This window comes from Aulostomus chinensis, chromosome 15, assembly GCF_037954235.1.
Source record: "Aulostomus chinensis isolate RoL2024-O1b breed Wild chromosome 15, RoL_Achi_v1.0, whole genome shotgun sequence".
In the NCBI taxonomy this organism is placed as follows: Eukaryota; Metazoa; Chordata; class Actinopteri; order Syngnathiformes; family Aulostomidae; genus Aulostomus; species Aulostomus chinensis.
The window spans coordinates 9,022,520-9,042,497 of NC_141334.1; the positions used below are offsets into that span (position 1 = coordinate 9,022,520).

General features: G+C 43.2%; 2 protein-coding genes across 6 annotated transcripts in view; both read right to left on the bottom strand.

Annotated features, from left to right (window-relative positions):
- Window positions 1–16,239, bottom strand: part of LOC147248536 (EH domain-binding protein 1-like protein 1) — a 29,458-nt gene extending 13,219 nt beyond the window's left edge. The window contains exons 1-10 of one of the 5 annotated variants that reach the window (XM_086226704.1): window positions 15,542–16,239; window positions 11,131–11,188; window positions 10,965–11,060; window positions 9,964–10,017; window positions 9,217–9,395; window positions 9,009–9,127; window positions 8,790–8,876; window positions 5,000–5,198; window positions 2,843–3,184; window positions 770–2,707 (exon numbers count right to left, since the gene is read on the bottom strand). In XM_086226704.1, the coding sequence (XP_086082830.1) occupies window positions 770–2,707; window positions 2,843–3,184; window positions 5,000–5,198; window positions 8,790–8,876; window positions 9,009–9,127; window positions 9,217–9,395; window positions 9,964–10,017; window positions 10,965–11,060; window positions 11,131–11,188; window positions 15,542–15,645 (3,176 nt within the window). In that variant the 5' untranslated portion in view covers window positions 15,646–16,239. The remainder of the gene's footprint in view (window positions 1–769; window positions 2,708–2,842; window positions 3,185–4,999; window positions 5,199–8,789; window positions 8,877–9,008; window positions 9,128–9,216; window positions 9,396–9,963; window positions 10,018–10,964; window positions 11,061–11,130; window positions 11,189–15,541) is intronic. The other 4 variants (XM_086226705.1, XM_086226708.1, XM_086226706.1 and 1 more) reach the window with 4 other exon arrangements.
- Window positions 16,240–17,690: 1,451 nt separating this feature from the next.
- On the bottom strand, window positions 17,691–19,786 carry fam89b (family with sequence similarity 89 member B). The gene is made up of 2 exons (XM_086178975.1): window positions 19,335–19,786; window positions 17,691–18,657 (listed from the first exon to the last, which is right to left on the bottom strand). Exons 1-2 carry the CDS (start codon window positions 19,587–19,589, stop codon window positions 18,394–18,396), a joined length of 519 nt encoding a protein of 172 aa, XP_086035101.1. The 5' UTR covers window positions 19,590–19,786; the 3' UTR covers window positions 17,691–18,393.
- Between the last annotated feature and the right edge of the window lie 192 nt (window positions 19,787–19,978).

The following is a 19,978-nucleotide window of genomic DNA, read 5'->3' on the forward strand; positions in this document are numbered from 1 at the left end:
TTGGCCAGACTGGAATAAGGGGGAGAGGAAATGAAGAAGAAGAAGAAGAAGAAGAAGGTGACAGGTGGAAGTAGAGGAATAGGAGAGGAGGAAGAGGAAAGCAGGTAATCACAGATTCAAAATTTACAAAACAAAACAAAAAGATGCGGATACGTCGAGCATCACCACTGATTAAAAGCAAAATAATTAATAACATACAAACACTGAGTGATTCAGCCCAACCTCAAGCCAACTTAAAGTCAAGCTGAAATGAAAAATGCCTTTTTGACCATTTTAGCTCAGAGCCTTGATTATGTTGTTCCCTTATTCCATAATATCTGCCAAAATAAAAGTACCAAAATTAATCAAAATCAAATTCTTCATATCTTTACATCAACATCTTGTTTTTTTTTTAACTTAAAATATGATTCAGGCTTACACGATTCAACCGATGACATCATGACATCATGACATTCACCCCTCAGTCAATTCTCACCAAGCAGCCTGTGTGTGACTGACACCCTGTTTTGTTCCCTTTCCCATGTTTCGGTCCTGTTCTACGTAGAAATACTCCACGATACAGTAGTTAGACACTTTCGAAATGCAGCTGGACTTTAAAGAAACTGATGATGAAATCAAAAGACATTTTTTTAAGGCCGATCGATTGATTGCTTTTGTTGATGAAGAAAGCAGACGACAGCCATTCCAAGCATAGATACAAAAAAAACAAAAACAAATAAAACACACCCACAGTGAGATCATTTTTGTTTATTTCACAGCTTCAACTCACCTCTCCTTGGACTTAATGGAAGCAGAGGTTGGTTTATTAAGTGATGGCGAGCTCTTCTCACTGAACTGCGATTGGTGGATACCATCTGTGTTCATGTCTTGTGATTGGCTGAGAGGCAGAGGGCGCTCAGCTGTAGTGCTGGTTTTATCCAGATGAGGGCGGTGGGGAGTTGTGAGTTGAGGCTGTGCAGCATCTTTAAGAGGGGAGAGTTTGAAGCAGGGAGGAGGGGTGCGCGTGAGAGTCGGGGGCGGGACGTCGGTGTGTGTGTTAACCTGAGAAACTGGCGAAGATGAAACTACATTTCTCATCTTCTGCTTGTCCTCGTCTGACCTGTTTGCCTCCGGACTTCCGATGGGAGCAGTGCCATCCTCCGTCTTCTTCCTGTCTTCCTTCTCCTGGATGTTCTCTTCTCCTCCCTTCTTTTGTGTTTCCATCTCCTCCTCCTTATTCTTTACCCTCTCATCTTTCCCCGCAATCCTCCTTGTTTTATCTTTCTCCATCTCTTTCTCCTCTCTCTTTTTTAGTTCTTCTTTTCTCTTCTCTGCCTCTTCTCGCAGTTGTTTCTCTTTTTCTTCTTTTTCTCTCTTCTTCCTCTCTTCCTCCTCCTTTTTCATCCTCTCTTTGTCTGTCTGCTCCCTCAAGACACGTCTCCTCTCCTCTTCCTCTTTGAGTCTTTTCTCCTCCTCACTTCTCTTCATCTCTATCCTCTCTTTCTCTTCCATCAGTTGTTGCATCTCCCTCTCTTTCTCTCTGAGTTCTCTCTCCTTTTCCTCTTTGACTCGCCTCTCTTCATCCTCCCTCCGCCTTCTCTTTTCTTCTATCTTCTTTCTTATTCTCTCTTCCTCTTTCTGTCTCTCCTCCTCCTCTTTCTCCTCTGCCTCCTTTCTCTTTCTCTCCTCCTCCTGCAAACATTTCTTCTCCTCTGCCTCTTTCTGTCTCCTTTCTTTCACTTCCTTCTCTTTTCCCTCCTTCAAGCATTTCTCCTCAATTTTCTGTTTTTCTTCTTCTTCCCTCCTCCTCTGTTCCTCAAACAATCTTCTCTCCTCTGTCCTTTGCTCTTCCTCCCTCTTCATCTTCTCCTGTAAACATTTCTTCTCCTCTGCCTCTTTCTGTCTCCTCTCTTCCTCCGCTTTCAGCCTATGTTGCTCCTTCTCTTTTTCCTCCTTCAAGCGTTTCTCCTCATTTTGCTTTTTTTCCTCTCTCCTCATCTGCTCCTCAAGACCTTTCTTCTCCTCTATCCTTTTCTGCTCCTCCTTCTCTGGCTCAATTTTCTTTCTCTCCTCCTCCTGTAAATGTTTTCTCTCCTCTGCCTCTTTCTGTCTTCTCTCTTCCTCCTCTTTCATTTTCTGTTGCCTCTTCTCTTTTTCCTCCCTCAAATGTTTCTCCTCCATTTTCTGCTTCTCCTCCTCCCTTTTCCTCCTCTGCTCCTCTAGTGCCCTTTTCTCCTCCATCCTTCTCTCCTCCTCTTCTTTCATCTGTCTCAGAAATCTCTCTCTCTCAAGCCTCCTCTCCTCCTCCCTCCTAAGTTTTTCCTTTTCCTCATTCAACTCTTGGAGTCTCCTCTCCTGATTTCTTTGCTTTATGTCCTCCTCATCTTTCTTCTTCTTCTGCTCTTCCATTCTTTGCTTCTCCTCCTTGTCTTTCTTTTCCTTCAGGAGTCTCTCCTCTTCACGCTTCCTCCTCTCCTTCTCCTTCCTGACCTCCTCCTCTTCCTGCATGAATCTCTTCTTTTCTTCTTCTAACAGTCTCCTCTTTTCTTCCTCATGTTTACTCCTCTCCGCTTGCTTCCGTAGCTCCTCTTCCTCCCTCCTCTTTTCTTCTCCTTTTTTCATAATAAGTTCTTTTTCCTTCTGCCTCTCCTGCTCTGCCTTCATCAACTTCTCCTTCTCCAAGTGTGACTTTTCTCCAGAAATCTTTTCATTGATTTTCTGTTCAAGACTGTAGAACAAAGAATACTCCTTAATCCCAACTCTGTGTGTGTGTGTGTGTGTGTGTGTGTGTGTGTTTTACTGTTATTGTAAGTTCACACACGTAACCCTGAATTTTAACTGTTCTGGACACAAAGATACTCACCCTTTAGGACACCGTTTGATAGTGTCCTGCTTAGAGTCTTCATCTTCTAGAAACAAGCCCCCTGACTGTTGTCTAGGTGACTCAAAGATGATGTCATCAAAGTCAATGTCGGGCTCAGGCTTTGCCAGGGGTGTCTTTTCAATCTTAAAGGGGCTAATAATTCTCTTTGGCTCATTGTTTTCCTTTTTCAAATCAGTTTCCTCCTTAATGTTGGGCTGTTTCGGAGAGATAAATGCTGCCACTACGTTTGTGGAGGGCTGCTGGGAGGTGGAGCTTTCAGGGCAGGCAAAGGGCCATGGAGGGGGTGGGGCTATGATCAGCTCCGAATCAGATCGGGCAGGACTGGGGACAGAAATACTGGAGATCAGGCTTGAGAGATGTTGCCAGGAGCGATTTCACAAGGCCGAGCGTGCAGGATGGTTGAGGCAAGCGAGAGAACTACAAACCGGTTAATTATGCTGAAGCTGTGGTTTGGGTTACAGGGGGGCAAACAACTGACAGAGCATGTTAGGAAGCAGAGGCAACCACAAGTTCTTCAAAATCACTGATAAGCAAAAGTAAAAACACTTTTTCAGCCACAAATATGTCCCCAAATGGTCAGGAGCATCATTTTTACACAAGATGTGTTTGCTTGACAATCCAGTGCTTTGCTGAATTCTCCATGATGCAAAAACCTTGACTGGATAAAATCTACTGGTGTCTTCAAACACCTCAATGTCTCCAAATTTTACTGAAAGTTAAGCAAATTGAATTATTTTTCATTTCTACAACAAACTGAAATCTTTTAACCAGTGCTGGAAATGAATGAAGCTTTTACAGTTGATGCGATTAGAGTCCCAGCTTTTTCATGAAAGCAGCACTAGAAAATTAAACCCCCAAAAAAGTCTAAAGCTTACCAAGCAATATCTAGAAGATATTTCATTGTCGCAGGATGTTAATTGTATCATAGCATATTATTGTAATGGAGAAAGGAAATCAACTAACAGCTTGTGTAATGAAAGAGGAAAACACACCGTTACACCTCTTGCAATTAATTTCATCCAGCATCAAAAGCAGACACTGACTAAAAGAAGTCTGGTAGAGAGTCTGATCTGGTATCAGAGGTATCAAGTGATGTATATTAAAAAATAAATGGAAACATTGAAATATTCTTGACTGTTCATGTGATAGATACATACAGAATCAGTTGAGAAACAAAGGGAATGTTTCAGATTTTGGGAAATAATATCTAATGACAGATGAATCCCACTATCGTATCTATCTGTTTAACCTGCATCAGCTGGTCTTAATTTGACCACCTGGGGGCGGCGAAAAGGCGTTTCAACATTGAGGATTAATATTGATAGCCAACAAATCACTTGCTATACATGAATGCGACGTTCATGTCCTGCTGAGTGTTTCTTTCTAGCTTTTAGTCTCTATGAACGCTTGCGGCGAGATCTGGCTCTGCTGTTAGAGTAAAATGGCAGCAAAAGCTGCCAGAAATACAAAGCTGTTAGCTCACAGTTTTCTTGGCATGAAGACTGGACAAACGTTGCCTGGTTGTGACCAAAGTTAACCAAGCATCATTTCAAAAATGAAGAATTCGGATCTTTTTTTTTTTTTATCATAAGAGTAACTATTTCTTGGTTTGATGGAGTGACTTCCAATTGTTTTGGGGATTTTTTATTTTTGTATGTGTTCATATCACACAAACAAAAGCTAGTAGGTTTGTGAGTGAGTTTTGGTGCTGGCCGAATGGTTTAATACCAGAACCAGGCAAGTTGATTCTCCCAGTCTTTATGCTAAGCTAAACCAACCTGATCACTGTAGCTTCATACTGAACATACAGACAGGACAGAGGTAATCATCTCTCATGTTCCATTTCCCAAAATTGGCATCAGTGCCTTTTAGCAATCATGCAACATCAAGCACACAGCCCATCTTCCCTCTTGTTTTCATGACAAGTTTCAAGAAGCTAGAGAATCTGAAGAACCCAAGAGAAGTATACGGATCCTTTCAAACTTTTTTTTTTCATGACCAGTGTTACATTTTAAAAAAGGTTTGTTGACTAGGATTTTCTTCAGCTCTTACAACAGCTGGTCTACAAAACACCTTGTCAACTACTTTGAAACTAAAACAATCCATAAGTATCAAACCGTAAGTCTGTGACCTCACCTGATCCTTCCTGATTCAGCTTTGCTGGTGGCGTTCATCAAATCTTGCGCTGGTCTGATTGGCTGGTTGGACATTTTGATAGAGGTCAATGTCCTGTTAGTTTGAGGATCATCTTCCTGTTGGCCGAAAGTGCTTGGAGGTTCTTCCTTGTCAACAGGCGTTGTTTCCTCTTCTACTTGTGCAAGAGGGAACGTTGATCCTATCAAACAGGGTCAGATGAGTAAGTACCAAGCTGACATAAAAAATCTTGACGCTAGTGTCTTTGAAATCCCTCGAGGCTGAAATAAACACTGATGAGAATTAGTTTGCTGGTGTACCTGGCTGGCGGGAGGTGGTCAGAGCAGGATGAGTAGAAAAAGAGAGAGGGAGCTGAGCAACAGTGAGAGGGGATGAGAAAAAAGCAGAAGTGGAGAGAGAAGACAAGTGAGGAGGTGAGGAAAGTGGGAGGGAGGCCAGAAGAGCTGGAACCGCTGGGTCACATAGAGCATCAAGGTCAGGGCTGCTCAGCAGAGGGACGGGGGTGATGTCACCAGCAATGGGAGCGAAGTCGGACATCAAGCACGCCCCACGAGCAGCTGGGGACAGCAGAGCAGTGAAAGCAAAGGAGGTGAAATGGGAGGAATTGCGTAGGAGAAATAACAGAAGGCGGAGAGAGGGAAAATAAGACGAGTGGATTTATGAGATTGATACATGAAATTATGGGTGAGGAACATAAAGAGAAAAACAGGTGCAACCATGATGAAGGGGAGCACATTTGGCATTACGATGAAGTGAAAAGTGACCATGCTTGGTTACCTGACGCTGAGCTAGAAGGGTAAGATTTGGGGAGAGGTGGTGTTGCCAAAAGAGGAGGGGCATCGACAGAAAAAGGTGAAGGAGAAGAGGGGCGGGCGATTGACTTGACGATGTGAGGTTTGAAAACATGAGAACGACCTAGTGGAGAGAATAAAGGTGACAGACATGGTGAGTAGAGTGAAGACAGGGCTTTAAGATTTGAGGTAAAAGAGGGATACATATTTATTTAGCTCAGACAGACCAGAGACTGAACTGAAATCATCTGGAGTTTGAGCCTCTGGGGGGCGCCGTTGATACGAACCAGGAGCTGAGTAGGAGGAGAGCACAAGAGGTTTCAGGAGAGGGGAAATGTACAGAAGGGCACTAAAAGGCTTGTGTGGTCAGTGTGAGGCAAAGTGAGAGTGAGAAGGGAACGGCAAAGCTATTTTTACAGCGTGCACATTATAAATGGTGTTACACCAGCAGTCTATTTTAGTCCAGAACAAGCACATGTTTGTCTTTGCTGTCGTCTCAGCAGTAACAAGGAAGTCACATCTCTTCAGTTTGGCCTTAAGTGTTATATCATCAGAGTAACACCAATACAATTACTGCAGTACTATGAAGGAGCGCATATAATATTTTTTTTTAAAAACAGCCTATGGGCATCAGGACTTGAAAGGTTTATGGTAGAGGATAAACTGTCACGGTTATTTTTTTACAGTACAGCACATGTGGTTAATGAATGGTCCATACAATATAGCGTTTTAGTGTACACATGTAAAGAATTTGGAAAAATGTGGTGACAGGAAGATACATAATCAAAAAAACAAGCATTTGATTTTGTGACAACAGGTAACTGTCATCCTGTTTCTAATGAATTGTAATGCAAATTATTAAGCAAACTTTCAGAAATGCTCCCAAAAAAGGATATGAAAAATTAGTGTGTTTCCATCAACTGTTCTGAAGCAAATAAACCTGGTATTATCCTCAAAAGATGGAGGCAACGTTACACGTGGCTGTAACAAACAGAGTTGAAGAAGAAGAAGAAGAACAAGAAGAAAAAGAACAAGAAGAAGAAGAGGTCTTGGCCATTAACAGCCATCTACCAGTGAAAAATGGGTTACTTTCAGTTGTGGAAGTTGTAATTGTCCTATAATAATTGCCAGAATTAAAGAAGCTAAATTTTGTGAAGCAGACATAAAATTAAGACAAGAAACTACCTCTAGATTTGGGATTAATTAAATAATGGCGATTATAGCTACTGCCGTCTTTTCCTAACAGCAGACTTTAACAGACAAGCGATATCAAAGACATCTATTGCAAATCAATATTAATTTCTGCTCTCATGGCAGCTTGATCATGCACAGACTTTCAAACTGCACCATCACACATACGGACTCAGTAGTGTGCATGCTGCTGGCCAACTGTGGATACCTTTTCCTGAGCCTGACTGGAAGATTCTGGGTAGAGAGGGTGGCTGAGAGAGGGTCCTGGTGAGTGGAGGGTGAGTGGATGACGATTCAGAGGACAGAATGGGCTTGGAGTTAGGAGGCTGGGAGGTGGTAGTCATGACCTTATGGGTCAGCGTAGAGGCTAGAGTGAGAGGAGGCTTTTGAGAAGCTGTGGAGGATGAAGTTATGGTGGTCTCGGGGGATGCTAACGGAGGGGAGGGTGGTTTGGGCGTCAATGAGGTAATTTTTTCAGGAGCACTAGTAGAATCAGACAGCGTAGAGTGTGCTTTTGACAGCGATGGACCATTTGAGGTCAAATTTGGGGGCATTGCTAAAGTAGACTGAGGAGAGGCAGCAGATAAAACAGCTTCAGTGCAGTTGGGGGATGGAGAATGAGGGAGGGACATATCTGTGGCACAGGGGGGCACACCTGAGGGGTATTTGGGGGATGGAGGATTTGTAGGAGACTCATCAGTGATCGGCAGGACAGAGCTTGCATGAAGTGCAACTGCGGGGATTTGGGAGCTCTTGGGTGATGGAGGATTAGGTGGAGGATCAGATGAAGCCAGAGGCTCAGTAAGAAAGGGGTTGTTTGATTTTTTATGCTTGGACCTGGGTGAGGGCTGAGGGGAAGGTTGGGTATCTGCCTGGACAGGGGTGGTGCTGAAAGGGTGTCGGGAGCGACGAGGAGACGGGCGAGGAGCATTAGGTAGAGGAGGACGGGAGAGGATGATTGGACTGGGAGGACCACCCTCTCGTCCGGAGGCTGGATGGATGGATGGATGGATGATAGGATGAATGAATCATCAGTGATATTATTTTGCAGAAAGAGAAACAATGAGACGTGACATAAAATGACTTAAAGATGAAAGAATGCCTTAAACGTAGCGACTGCTGGGTCCCTATGATGCTTCTGTCATGAGGTTATTCACTTGATCACGACTAGCTTGTGTTAGCAACATTGCAATCAAAATTTGGAAAATATAAAAACCTCAAACCTTGCTTCTGTTTACTGTAAATGTATTCTTTTAGTGAATGCATCACATGAACTGAATAACCTCTGCAGAGAAGGCGCTCTACTGGCCTGTGACCAATCAACTGCGACAAAAATGACAAAACGTAATCTCGATGTGACGATCATGTTTGAAAAGCAACATGAACATGAAATTCCTAAGGATAGACCACTGGGACAAGTAGTCCTATGTAGTTTTCGTCAGAGTTATGGTCATTTGGCTTTGAGTTCCACTTGATTTCCTCCTATTTCATGCTGATACACTAATGACCCTGTGGCCACAATAACCTCTATGTGCCACCTCGAAGCTGGAACTTTTCATGGCTCCAAATAAACTTCATTCATCGCCTATCATCACGATTCATAAGATCGGTTCAACGTCTAGATGAGAAGTATGAGGCATGCAAAACATTCACATAGAACAGTCCAGTCCGGTGGGAGGAACAGCAGAACAAATGACATGAATGTGAGAAATACTGAAGCAGAAACTGAACGTCCCGATGAAAGACAAACAAGCAAGAGTGAGTGAAGAAAACAGAAAGGAGGAAGCTACCTGAGGCTGAGAAAGTCAGTCCGGAAGTATTTCTCGTGTCAGGTGGAGGGGGAGCGGGGCGATTTGGGCGGGTAAGAGAGTGTGGAACTACAGCAGACAGAACAGAAAAGAAAGAAAGCCGAAAGAGTGATAAGAACAGTACAAGGTTGAAAATTAAGGGTTGTAACGAGAGGACATAGTTGAGGATCAACTCGAGGAAAGAGTGTTTTTTTTGCCCACCTGTGGCAGTGACAGATTTCTTGTCCTCTTCTTCATCACTCTCATTGAAGTCCTCCAGGTTGCCGATATCAGTGGGTTTCACACTCATCAGGCTGGCCAGACTCTGCATATCTTCATCACTGCAGGCAGCACAAGAACAACTAGATGCTAGAAACTGGATAACAGACTGTATTATTTATTAATAGCAACACAGAAATATAGGACTCACGTTGCTTTTCCCTCGCGAACGAAGACACATGACAACGACAGTTTGAGCGTGGCCTCCACCACTTTGACAGACAGCGGCTTCAGCTTTAGAGTCAAGTCAGTCTGAGTTGGCGTTGGACTGGCGAACCGCTTCAGGTTGATGTCAGCTGATGCCAACACCTTACGATGCCCCTTGTTCTCCTGTACAGATTAAAGGTGCACTTGGTAACTTTGAAAACAGGTAGCACCTCTCCATCCCATCTCATGACACCTCCATCTTCACCCATGAACCCAAAATACTTCAGCTCCTTGACTTCATAACTTACAGTGGTAGAACTGTGGAGCAGTACCAGTAGCGCTCATATGTTTGCATTTCTTGGTTTCTCAGGACAATGAACAAGAAAAGATGTTTTTCTGAATATACACTCTCTTAGCTGTGCAATATATGTATTTATAAATATCAATTCTTGTATAAAAGTGATACAGTAGGGTGGATTTTAGCCAAATGATCTCTGAAATGATTGAAATGACACTTCAAACTTCTCATTACCAGGTCCAATATGAAAAATTTTGATTAGATGATCGTTAATTTTAGGATAAGCAGATATCATGGCATGCATTAGAAAGGGCTTGTGTATATCATGATCTTTTTTCTCCTACGCCTACACACGCGAGAGTATTTGCCGTATTTTGATGTCCTCATTGTTTCTAGCGAGTCCGACTTGTATGATTATCAGAAGTTGAGTATCATGAGTCAGGAGATACTCACACCCTCAATGACAAAGGTCCACTCTTTGTCCTCGAACTCATCAGCAGTGGCCTCCTGGAGACACGAGATGCCAAATGGGAACAGAAACAATAACAGGGAATTTCTCATGGAAATAAGGTTCAGAATGTAAACTTTACAAAGTTAAAGAACATTTTTCTGGATGCATTTGATTGTACAGCTACGCGCATATAAATTTGACACATGAATATCACATACGCATAATTTAGGATTCATGAGAAAAACTATTCCCAAATATCTGGACCACTTTGAGACAACAGAACTTCTCAGTCTCTCGCTCTTAGAAGTGCATACATGGACACGTGACTTCTACATCATTGCAACTCAGCTCAGTGTTTCTTCTCGCTTTGGCGTGAGGATCTTTATTTTAACAACTCTCGTAGTTTTGTTCAGCCGATTGATAGCAACCTTAAGGCTCATAAAAGATTCAAAATTTGATTTAGATATTTAGAGATGTATTTAATGTTGTATAACAAAACTCTAAAATGTATTTAGCTTTGATTAACCTTATTTCAGGCATCTGACCGTACAGACTTTTAGATGAAGAAACAAGGCTAACTTATTTGCATGTTCTAGGACTCATCCCGACACTGTTCTGTTCATTTAATTCATTAGAACCTGTGTTTTGTTGTATGTTCAAAATATACATTGATGCCATGCTCATCGGTGTCAGGTAGATGGCCCCTTTAGAACACCAAGTGTTTCCCAGGTAACTCAAAATCTTTGTTAAGGTTGTATGTTCTGGGGAGCGAACTAGCCGTGTGGCTAAAACAAACGACACACATGTCGTCAGAGTGAGAAATTGTCTGTCCTGGAATTCCAACAGCAGTGACCCCCGGCTGTTTGTCTGTCGGACGTCCCCAGAGGAAAGTGTCTAACTCATCATCACCAAACATTTGAGTCTTCAGTGTCTAGAAGCTGCTGCATTTATGATTTATTTAGCTTTTCCATGTGTCTGTATGTGTGTAGAGTAAATACTGCACCTTGAATAGCGTAACAGAGATGTCGATGTTCTCGGGAACAGGCCATACCACCATGCCCCTGTAGGGGTTTTTGATTCCTGGCTGCCAACTGTGGAGCTACACAACATCATGTTAGCGAGACTGTGTTTAAGCGTGTGTGCGTGTTTGTGGTTTTAAGTTGTTTCACCTTGGAACACATGCGTCTGTTCCTCCTGGTCCACACCACCCTCAGCTTGTCTGGTTGCCTACAGAGACACAACAACAAACGCAGACATGACACTTTCCTTTCCTCAGACAGTTTCTAAACATGACACTAAGATTCATCATACAGAAGATCATCAGCTTTACATAAGTTTGGTAACTTCAGCTCTTCAACACTGGCTCACAACACTGGGGGTAAAAAAGGACAAAAAGTCACAAGGGATTCCTCTCTGCAGGAATTTCATAAAATGTGCTTCAAAACAAAATAGATATTGCAAAATGACACAACGCACGATCTCATGACTCTGTCTGCTGAATATCAACACCCTGGAGTTAATGATAAGGCCCTCTGAGTGCATGAGTGTGTGTGTGTGTGTGTGTGTGTGTGTGTGTGTGTGTGTGTGTGTGTGTGTGTGCCCAGAGTGCACATGGGTTTTCATTTGTCCTTCTGTTTTCATGTGTCAACGTGTAATACAGAGAGAATTAGATAACACTATGAACATTCGTCACTAGAGGGCCTTTTGTGAAAATAAACCAAAAAGATAAAATTCAATGAGGTGGTAACAGTACGACTGAAAATTAGTAATCATCGTACATAAATGAGCCTAAACACATTCAGTAACATACATTGATACACATTACAGGATGAGCATGTGGCCTAAACAAGTACATTTACACACACACAACTACATACTGATTCTTATCAACATAAACACACACACACACACACACACACGCACACACACACACACACACTTCAGCCTATATACAAACACACAAAAACATAAATATACAAAAAAACACTGAAAAGGACAAACACTCCAACAATACATAGTCACAGAAGACGATGCATGAGTAGTTTGTCAGTACGAAGTGAACCTGTATGAGGGTCCTGTAATTGTGTGTGTTCACATGTGTATGTGTGTATGTACGTGTATGTGTGTGTGTGTGTGTGTCTTTCAGTTGTATCATTTCAGCCCTGTGCTACACAGGAAGTGACACAGGAAGCTGCAGCTGAGTCATGTGATCTGAGTCTGTGCCTCTTGAAAGGAATAAGGCAGTTCCAGTACAACACACACACACACACACACACACACACACACACACACACACACACACACACACACACACACACACTCCAAGTACAATCAAATCCATTCCATTCAACCACCAGATGTCCGTTTGATTCATAACATAAAAGAAGCAATAAAGCAAAAGTTTATAGATGAAAAATATCAGAAGTTTTAGTGAAAGTAAAGCAGAGGGGACTGTTTTGGGAGTGGGGGGGGTTCATGTGTTTATGTGGAACAGTATGTATGTTAGGGGGTCAGGACTGGCAGAAACAGAGTAAAAATAGGAGCAAAATGAGGATAAATTAAGATTTGTTGACACGCTGGAGCGACTCGAAACACAAAGACGTGTCCGCAGTCACAACAGCAGTGGCAGGCGGCTGTGACAGACTTTATATAAGCAAACATTAGTGGTGTTAAACGCTTAGCAACATCTAATTACTGTGCACTGTGGTTGGTGTTTTGTTATTGACCAGACAAGTTGACTACATGATGTTTATGAACTGTGGAGTTATATTTAGTAATAGATACATTTCACAGCACAATCATCTCTTCCTTACTTTCGCTACACCGTCTCAGTGTTATTAACAAAATGTATTTATGTCTGAGGAACAATACTGCCTCTTTCAGCATCTCTCGATCCTTGTCTCACTCGCTGTCTCATGGCTAAGTGGTGTCATTCTTCTCTTTGCCTCCTCTGGATGGTTTTTTAAAAAAAATTTCTTTACCCAAAACCCAGTGTGGAGAACTTTCACAAGGTTTCTTCCACCTACATTTACATGTTAATACACCCTGTTCTTTTTTGACTTCCTTAAATCTGTTAAAAATTACAAAATGAGGACCTAAATTCAAATAAAACAAATAACTGAACAGAAAGCGCAAAGAGAGTGCAAACCTCTGTCACTTTTGGTCCCTGGTACTTTAACGCTCTGGCCATCACTGAAGCTGCAAGCAGGCCCTCACACCCCGCACACGTTTAAGTGTGTAGCTTTTCCATAGCGTGAGAGGGCGTTGCCACTCCATAATATTTAGACTTTGCATGAGAAAGCAGACTAACGTTTGCACTGTGGCACTAACATCACTTCTTGCATTAACTAGATGATGCACAAGAACGAAAGATGACGTGAAGCCAACCCAGCGTCATTCTGACCGACATGAAATGACACCATGACTTGGACATAAATCCAGCTTGTAGACATCTTAAGACTGAGACTCTCATCAAACGTGTGAAGTTTGGAAAAGATCGGGCCAAGCGGAGCCCAGTTACATCAGTTTCCTTCTTTATGGTGAAATATCAAATTTGGCCACCACGCCATGGTAACGCCTTAGAATGGGAACTCACAGTCACCCATCACCCAGTTCTTGAGGTTTTTCTGGCCAAATCTGAGATGGATCTGGTCAACTCACTGGGGGGAGCACATGAATAAATTTCATTTCCTCTTGCCACCAGTTGGCACTATGACTAATCTACCACAAAAATTTAATGAATTCATCCTTGACCCATCCCTCACCCCTCCGCCAGGTTCGGTGAAAATGTCACAGAATCCTTCTGACAAGCGCCACCAAAAACTTGACACCCTTGGTGATGGTTACAATTCTTTCGTTGCATTGTAGTTTAAAAGTGAAAGATACAATTCAAGGTGCCTATTGATCCTCTTAATGAACACTGGTCAGAGCTTTTTTAACTCCTGATTTCATCAAAGAGTGGGAACTGTCACTCTTTCTATCTCCCTCCTTCCCAGCCCGCTTCTCTTTCAACAAGATTAGACGACACTGTTGCCTTTATTGACCAATCATTCATTCACTACAGCAAATAAGTGATTTGTGTTTCTTATCATCGCTCTGTTACTGTAATGTAATGTGCGCTGATAAAAAGCTGCCACGTGAGCTTAAATGACGTGTGGAAAAGTTTAAGAATGGCTCTTGAAAATAGATCAGGTAATGATGTTCGAATGTTCAGAAATCTCAGTTTCTAATCAAACAAGTCAGTTCGTCAGCGTCGTACTCACAACTTTGGTTGATTTTGCTTTTACTGTTGTTACCATGAACCGTTTATCACCTGGCCATCACCCAAATGCCCTACAGACCTCCAGCCTCTTATGATCTGACCTCTGAAATAACAGAGGGACAAGACAGCGCCGTTGTTCTTGTGATAAACTTTGGTTGGCTTGTATTGGCCTCCATCTGTGTACGTTTTCAAGTTGAATAGGAAATGACTCAAGGGCTACAGTTAAATAGCACACGGTTTCCATGTATGCTGCTCAGGGATGTGTTGGGTCATACTAGCCATGATAAAATCCTCATGATTTTTCGTGTGTCAGTATTTGCTGCTAAAATTATGTTGTCACGATGCATCAGTTGCACTTGGAAAATCCTGTTTGTCCTGGGATTAGACGATGGCTTCTGTTAGTCGTGGTGTTTGCCTTCTCACTGGAATTTTGATTTGTGAACCAAATTCTAACTTTATCCAAAATTAGAAGGCTCAGCTAAGTGTGCTACTTCTTTTGGAAAAATGTTTTTTGTCAGCATGGTTTTCCCGACTGTATCCAAATGCAACTCCACAAAGACACTGGATGTCATTCCTGAAATGTTCCAATGCAAAAAAAAAAGTTCTTCTACATGATGGGACTTTTTTAACTCTCAATTTAGTCTCACAGAGAGGAAGTGTGGCTTAATTTGAAACTCCTAGCTCCTATTGTGTACGTTGTATAACAATAAAGCAAGTCCAGGTGAACACAGGTACAAGATGTACACAATAGATGTCAGGAGCAAGAAGTTAGTAAGAGTCTTCAGGCCTTGCCTCTATCTGTAAGACTAAAATAAGGGCAAGAAAAAACCCAGGGTGTGGAAGAACAATTGTGTGTATAAGAAAACTCTTAAATGACACCAAATGTCCTATAATTTGCTGCAACAAATACCTTTTAATATGTGACATAGTAGGTCAATATCGCCCACATCTGACGTCACAATCATGTTTCACAATGATATATAACATTGTCCATGAGGCGCTTTACATGCGGCAAACATAGCAACTTTTTCTACCTATTCTGAATCAGTTTAACAAGTCTCCAAAGGTCAGTGCTATTGACAGCTGCCTCTCTGACACACACACACACACACACACACACACACACGGGGGGGGGGGGGGGGGGGGGCGCCTCCATCCTTCCCAGAGTAGCGGAAAGTCCCACAATAAAAGAATGATGGTCATAACCGACGCTTATTATAAGAAAATCACAGAAATATGACCGGAATAATTAATACACAAGTAAGAAAATAGGGCACGTCTATAAAAGTATCCCGAAGTCAGTCTGATTCTTAACTCACCATTTCTTAGTGCACTCCAAGACGAGTTCCTGGTAAGACGCGACAAACTGAAACTTTGACGCCTTTTTACCAACTCGTTGCAGTCTTTTCCACACCGAAGTCATATTTTCCTCTGATCGATTGAAGTAAAATGAACAGGAAAGGGAAGGCAGTCCTGTGCGTAGCTACAATCCAGCGTTGTCCGCTCTCTCTGTTCCTTAAAAGGTCCTCTGCTGCCCCTGAACCTCGAACAAGCTGCGACTTGTTGCGCATCAAAAAAGTTGAATCAGGCGCAGGAAAAATGAGACATGTCCCTCAGTACCGACTTTTACAAATAGGCCAGCTGGAGGGAAGAGTCCGCCCTTCATTTACACTCTTTGACATGAAGCTGAAGTTTAAACCGCAGGAACTGACAGCCTGGCTTCCCCCCCTCTCGCCCTGGCGAGGAGACAGTGCAGCCAAGCGTGGGGTTGTTGTCATTGAGGTCCCTCTAGAACAAGTCTCCCCCTTTCCCCTCCGTGACAGAGGGAGATATGTAAAGAGTTGTGATGCAGCGCTATGCAAAGGTCTTTGAGGCAACAGCCCTCGCTGTGCAGCAGACTTTGATCCTGACCTTCTACCACTGGAACACGCTTATCTGACTACTTTACTTCATCAGCTGTGCAGCTCATGAAACACTATAGGTTTTTGTTTTTTTTACTGACTTTTAACTTCCTGACTTCCGACTGCGTCACTCTTCACACGCCCAAGAAAAGTGTCTAATATCCCGATTGCCTTCAGAGGAATAGTTTCCAATGGATGACTCAATTGTATGTATGTGTGTGTGTGTGTGTGTGTGTGTGTGTGTGTGTGTGTGTGTGTGTGTGTGTGTGTGTGTGTGTGTTAGGGCTAGGTCAAGGCACTGGGATTTTCCTCAGTGAGAGCAGGGGTGTATTTTTAGTTGGGGGGTAGATGGACGGAGGCAGCTGGGGTGGAAGGCCAGCAGTAGGGGGGACAACTCCCATGACTCAGAGATGGTCTAATATTACACAGTGGGTCTGATGCTCAGGGTGCATCATTGGTGAGGTGTCGTCTCACCCCACAGACATGCACACTCATACATACCTGACAACATGTGTTGTCTTGATCTCGAACTCAGAGCATTTCCTTTTTGCTCCGGCGGTGAATGGATCTGATCGGTGCGCTTGTCAGTGCTTAAACTCCTCACTTGCACCTTAAAAAAGGCAAAACTTCTCTTCCTCATCCTGCTTCTTGTATCGGTACAATTATGTTCGTTTCTAAAATTTGGTATAATCTGCCTTTTAAGTAATACTTCACCTAAAAGGGGTTTTAAGCCTTTAAAGTACAGTACTCACAATTTTTTTTTGGACATCTTTCGTCACTGTAGCAGTTGTTAGCCACCAGCCACTACTAGCGTCCAGCTAAAGATACGTGGCTTGCTCTTTCTGTACTCAGGGGTCACAAAGAATCGCAGGAGTGAAAAAACTTCTTTGTGAGCTCCAATAACTAATTTCTGGGTGAAATAGAGCTTTAAGGTGTGATGCATTGTAAAAGAGCTCCCTTCCTTACGCCTGACTGACCTCCCTCTCTTGTGAGTCTATTTGCTTTTATTATTGCTCACTGTCTTAAAAAAACAAAACAAAAAAAAGCCCCTTTCTGCTGTTAGAACAAAATGGAAAACGGGACCATAAAACATTGTTTTTGGCTGCAAGTCACATCAGCACAAAGTCTTGAAAGCCTCAAACACAAACGTAACGCTTAATCCTGAGCAACACAGGCTGCAAGTTGAAGAATTTGCTTCACGTGCAAATTCCAGTGCAAAGACTAATAGTTAAATGTTTATATCGTCCAAAAATACTTATAGAGAAACCCAATACGAACACTTCTTATCATGTGAGGGATTTGTGTGACACTTGAACGTCTCAGCCGGCTTCCTGTGCAAGAGAGGAAGGAGCTGTTTTCTCTGGAGACGGTGTCCCCCCTGTTGGTCACATTTTGTAACAATATTCCCAGATTAATTTACATTCTAGGATTTAGATAAAAATAATCAATAAACCCACCCCCCCCCCCCCAAAAAAAGCAGCCTTTCTAAAGTATTGATTGGTGCGGCAACCGATCAATCGAGCCTCCATTCAGACATCACAATAATTCTCATGAAGATCCCTCACAACTCGTGTTTATTAACACAACTGTCACACGGACCGAAGGAAAACATTGCAGGGAAAAAGCAGGTAATATCCGCTTTGACGTGTTTAATCTTTTTTAGTCCTCACAGGCATAATCACTGCTGCGACCTATGATATAGAGGAATGCCATCATTTTGTTTGACACAGCAGACCTAGCAGCCAGGCATTAGCTTGTACTGAAGCCATAAAAGTGCACAGTTATTAGAAACAAAGCTTAAAAACAAGTATAACTGGTTGAGCCTGTATGAGGTATGCAAATGTAACCATATGGGGATTTACCGGTAGCAGAATCACGACTCTTTGATCGGCTACGATGATTGCAGCCGCAGGAGGACCTTGGATAGAAAACGTCATGACACCAAGAGTATGAGGTGAAAATGTGATCGAAAAAAGTGCAGCACATCCCTCAAAACGCAGACTTCAATGTATCCCTAAGCAACTTCACCTACATGTTTGTTTGTTTTTTCCATAAAAGTTGAAACCTTGAGTGTAACTGGAAGCATTCGGATTATTCTCTTAACCAAATGGGTCCAGTCACACAAGTGGATTGTCAGAAAATGTTACTTTAGTTTTTAAAAGAAAAACATTCAAATTTCACCAAGACAAAATAAACTAAGGGCTTGAATGTAAGAGACATTATTTTGGTGTCAGTCTCTTCTGTGTTTTACGTGACTTTCATTAAAAGTATTAGGGAATGTGAAAGGAGTCTTTGATCCACTGGTCCCTGGAGTTGCTGCTGAGTGCAGGTAGAGACGAGGAGGATAAGAAGGGCTGTGAGAGAGCTCCCTTCTCCTCCTCCTCCTCATCTTCCTCCTCCTCCTCATCAGAGTACCCATTTTCAGAACTGAAGGAGGCCCCAGACAGGAGCGAGGAGCCCTTGTACTCCTGGATGGCTTCATGGAGGGACCACAGCTGGCACAGCAGGGACATATCCAGCTGACGCAAACCCACCTGTCGCATACAAATAAAACCGTTGGTGAACCAGCTGACAAGAACAATACAACAAATAAGGGAAATAATGAAACCTAATGAAGTCAAAGTGGTGTTGAAGACAGGCCTGGAGGAGGCCACGGGGCAGACCCAGGCCCAGGGGGAGGGATAGTATCTCCATGCTGGCCTGGGAAATCAGAAGTGCCTCAATTGACAAGGGAAAGGGAAGTCTGAGCACCCCTGCTGGAACTGCTGCCTCCGTGACCATGAGTGAATGGACGGATGCTGATGGAAGCTCACAAGGACACGTCATGACTGTTCACTCTGACCGTGACAACAGTGGTGAACAACAATAATCCAGTTAAAAACAAAGAAAGAATCCATTTTGGTTTGAGGTCTACTGTATTAACCAAATTCAGCAGCCTCTTCTATTTAATATTTTAATGTAACATCAATTTATTTTTTTCAATAACTTCCATTTCATTGACACGTGGACTCCAAATCAATATAGTTTATCACCACACATGGCAAATAAGACACGCTTCTCTTAAAACCATTCACAACTTTAAAGAGAAATCATTCATTTATTCGGTCCAACCTGTTCGAACACAGATGTGTGGTAGAAGAACAGTGCAACTCCACACCTGCTAAAGAGCGGATCATCAAAATGTTCAGACAAGAAGACTAGACCACCCTACCATCTCTTTGCGCAGCAGAGCCAGAGCAGCGTCCAGTCCACCGGGTTTGCTGTGACCACGCGGCGTGTCCCCACCTCCACGGCTGATGTCCGCCTGGATACGGGCCCTCTTTGTGTGAACCCTCTCGATATCCCGCCACGAGCCCCCGCTGGAGTTCAGGATACCGCTCAGGCCCTTGGGCAGCGGTGGCAGCCCCTGCACGGCTGAGACACCGCCCACCTGGGCATCCGCGGTGCTGTGCAGACTCGCGTTCATCTCAACGCAGCGGTGGACTTGTAACTAGAGTTTGATTGCGCCTCTAATACCAACAGTCTGGCATCGCCAACAACGCGCTGGCCCAAGTCAACTGAAAGACACAAGTCAGAGCATTCCTGTTTTCTGGATGTTAGAGAGCTCCAGGTCAAAATCAGGCTTCCTGGCTTTGTTTGGCTTCCCTTTGTGTGGGAGAGTTCGCCTGCAGCCGGCGGTGACCGCGCCACGCCCCCGCCGCAGCCAGACTGTCTGGTTTGGCTGACTGAACGGGAGAGACGGCCTCCACACGATGTAATGGGTCGGTAGACTTGAAGGTAGTGCGTATTGTTCACGATTAGGCTCATTGAACTGAAACAAAAAAAATGGCCGCAAATGTGATTCTCAAGACACAA

Bases quoted from the DNA above. Each gene is read 5' to 3' on its own strand.
- fam89b (XM_086178975.1), bottom strand. From the start codon at position 19,589: ATGAACGCGAGTCTGCACAGCACCGCGGATGCCCAGGTGGGCGGTGTC. The intron at 18,658-19,334 runs GTAGGGTGGTCT...TGTATGCGACAG, and splicing joins CTCTGCTGCGCAAAGAGATG to GTGGGTTTGCGTCAGCTGGA.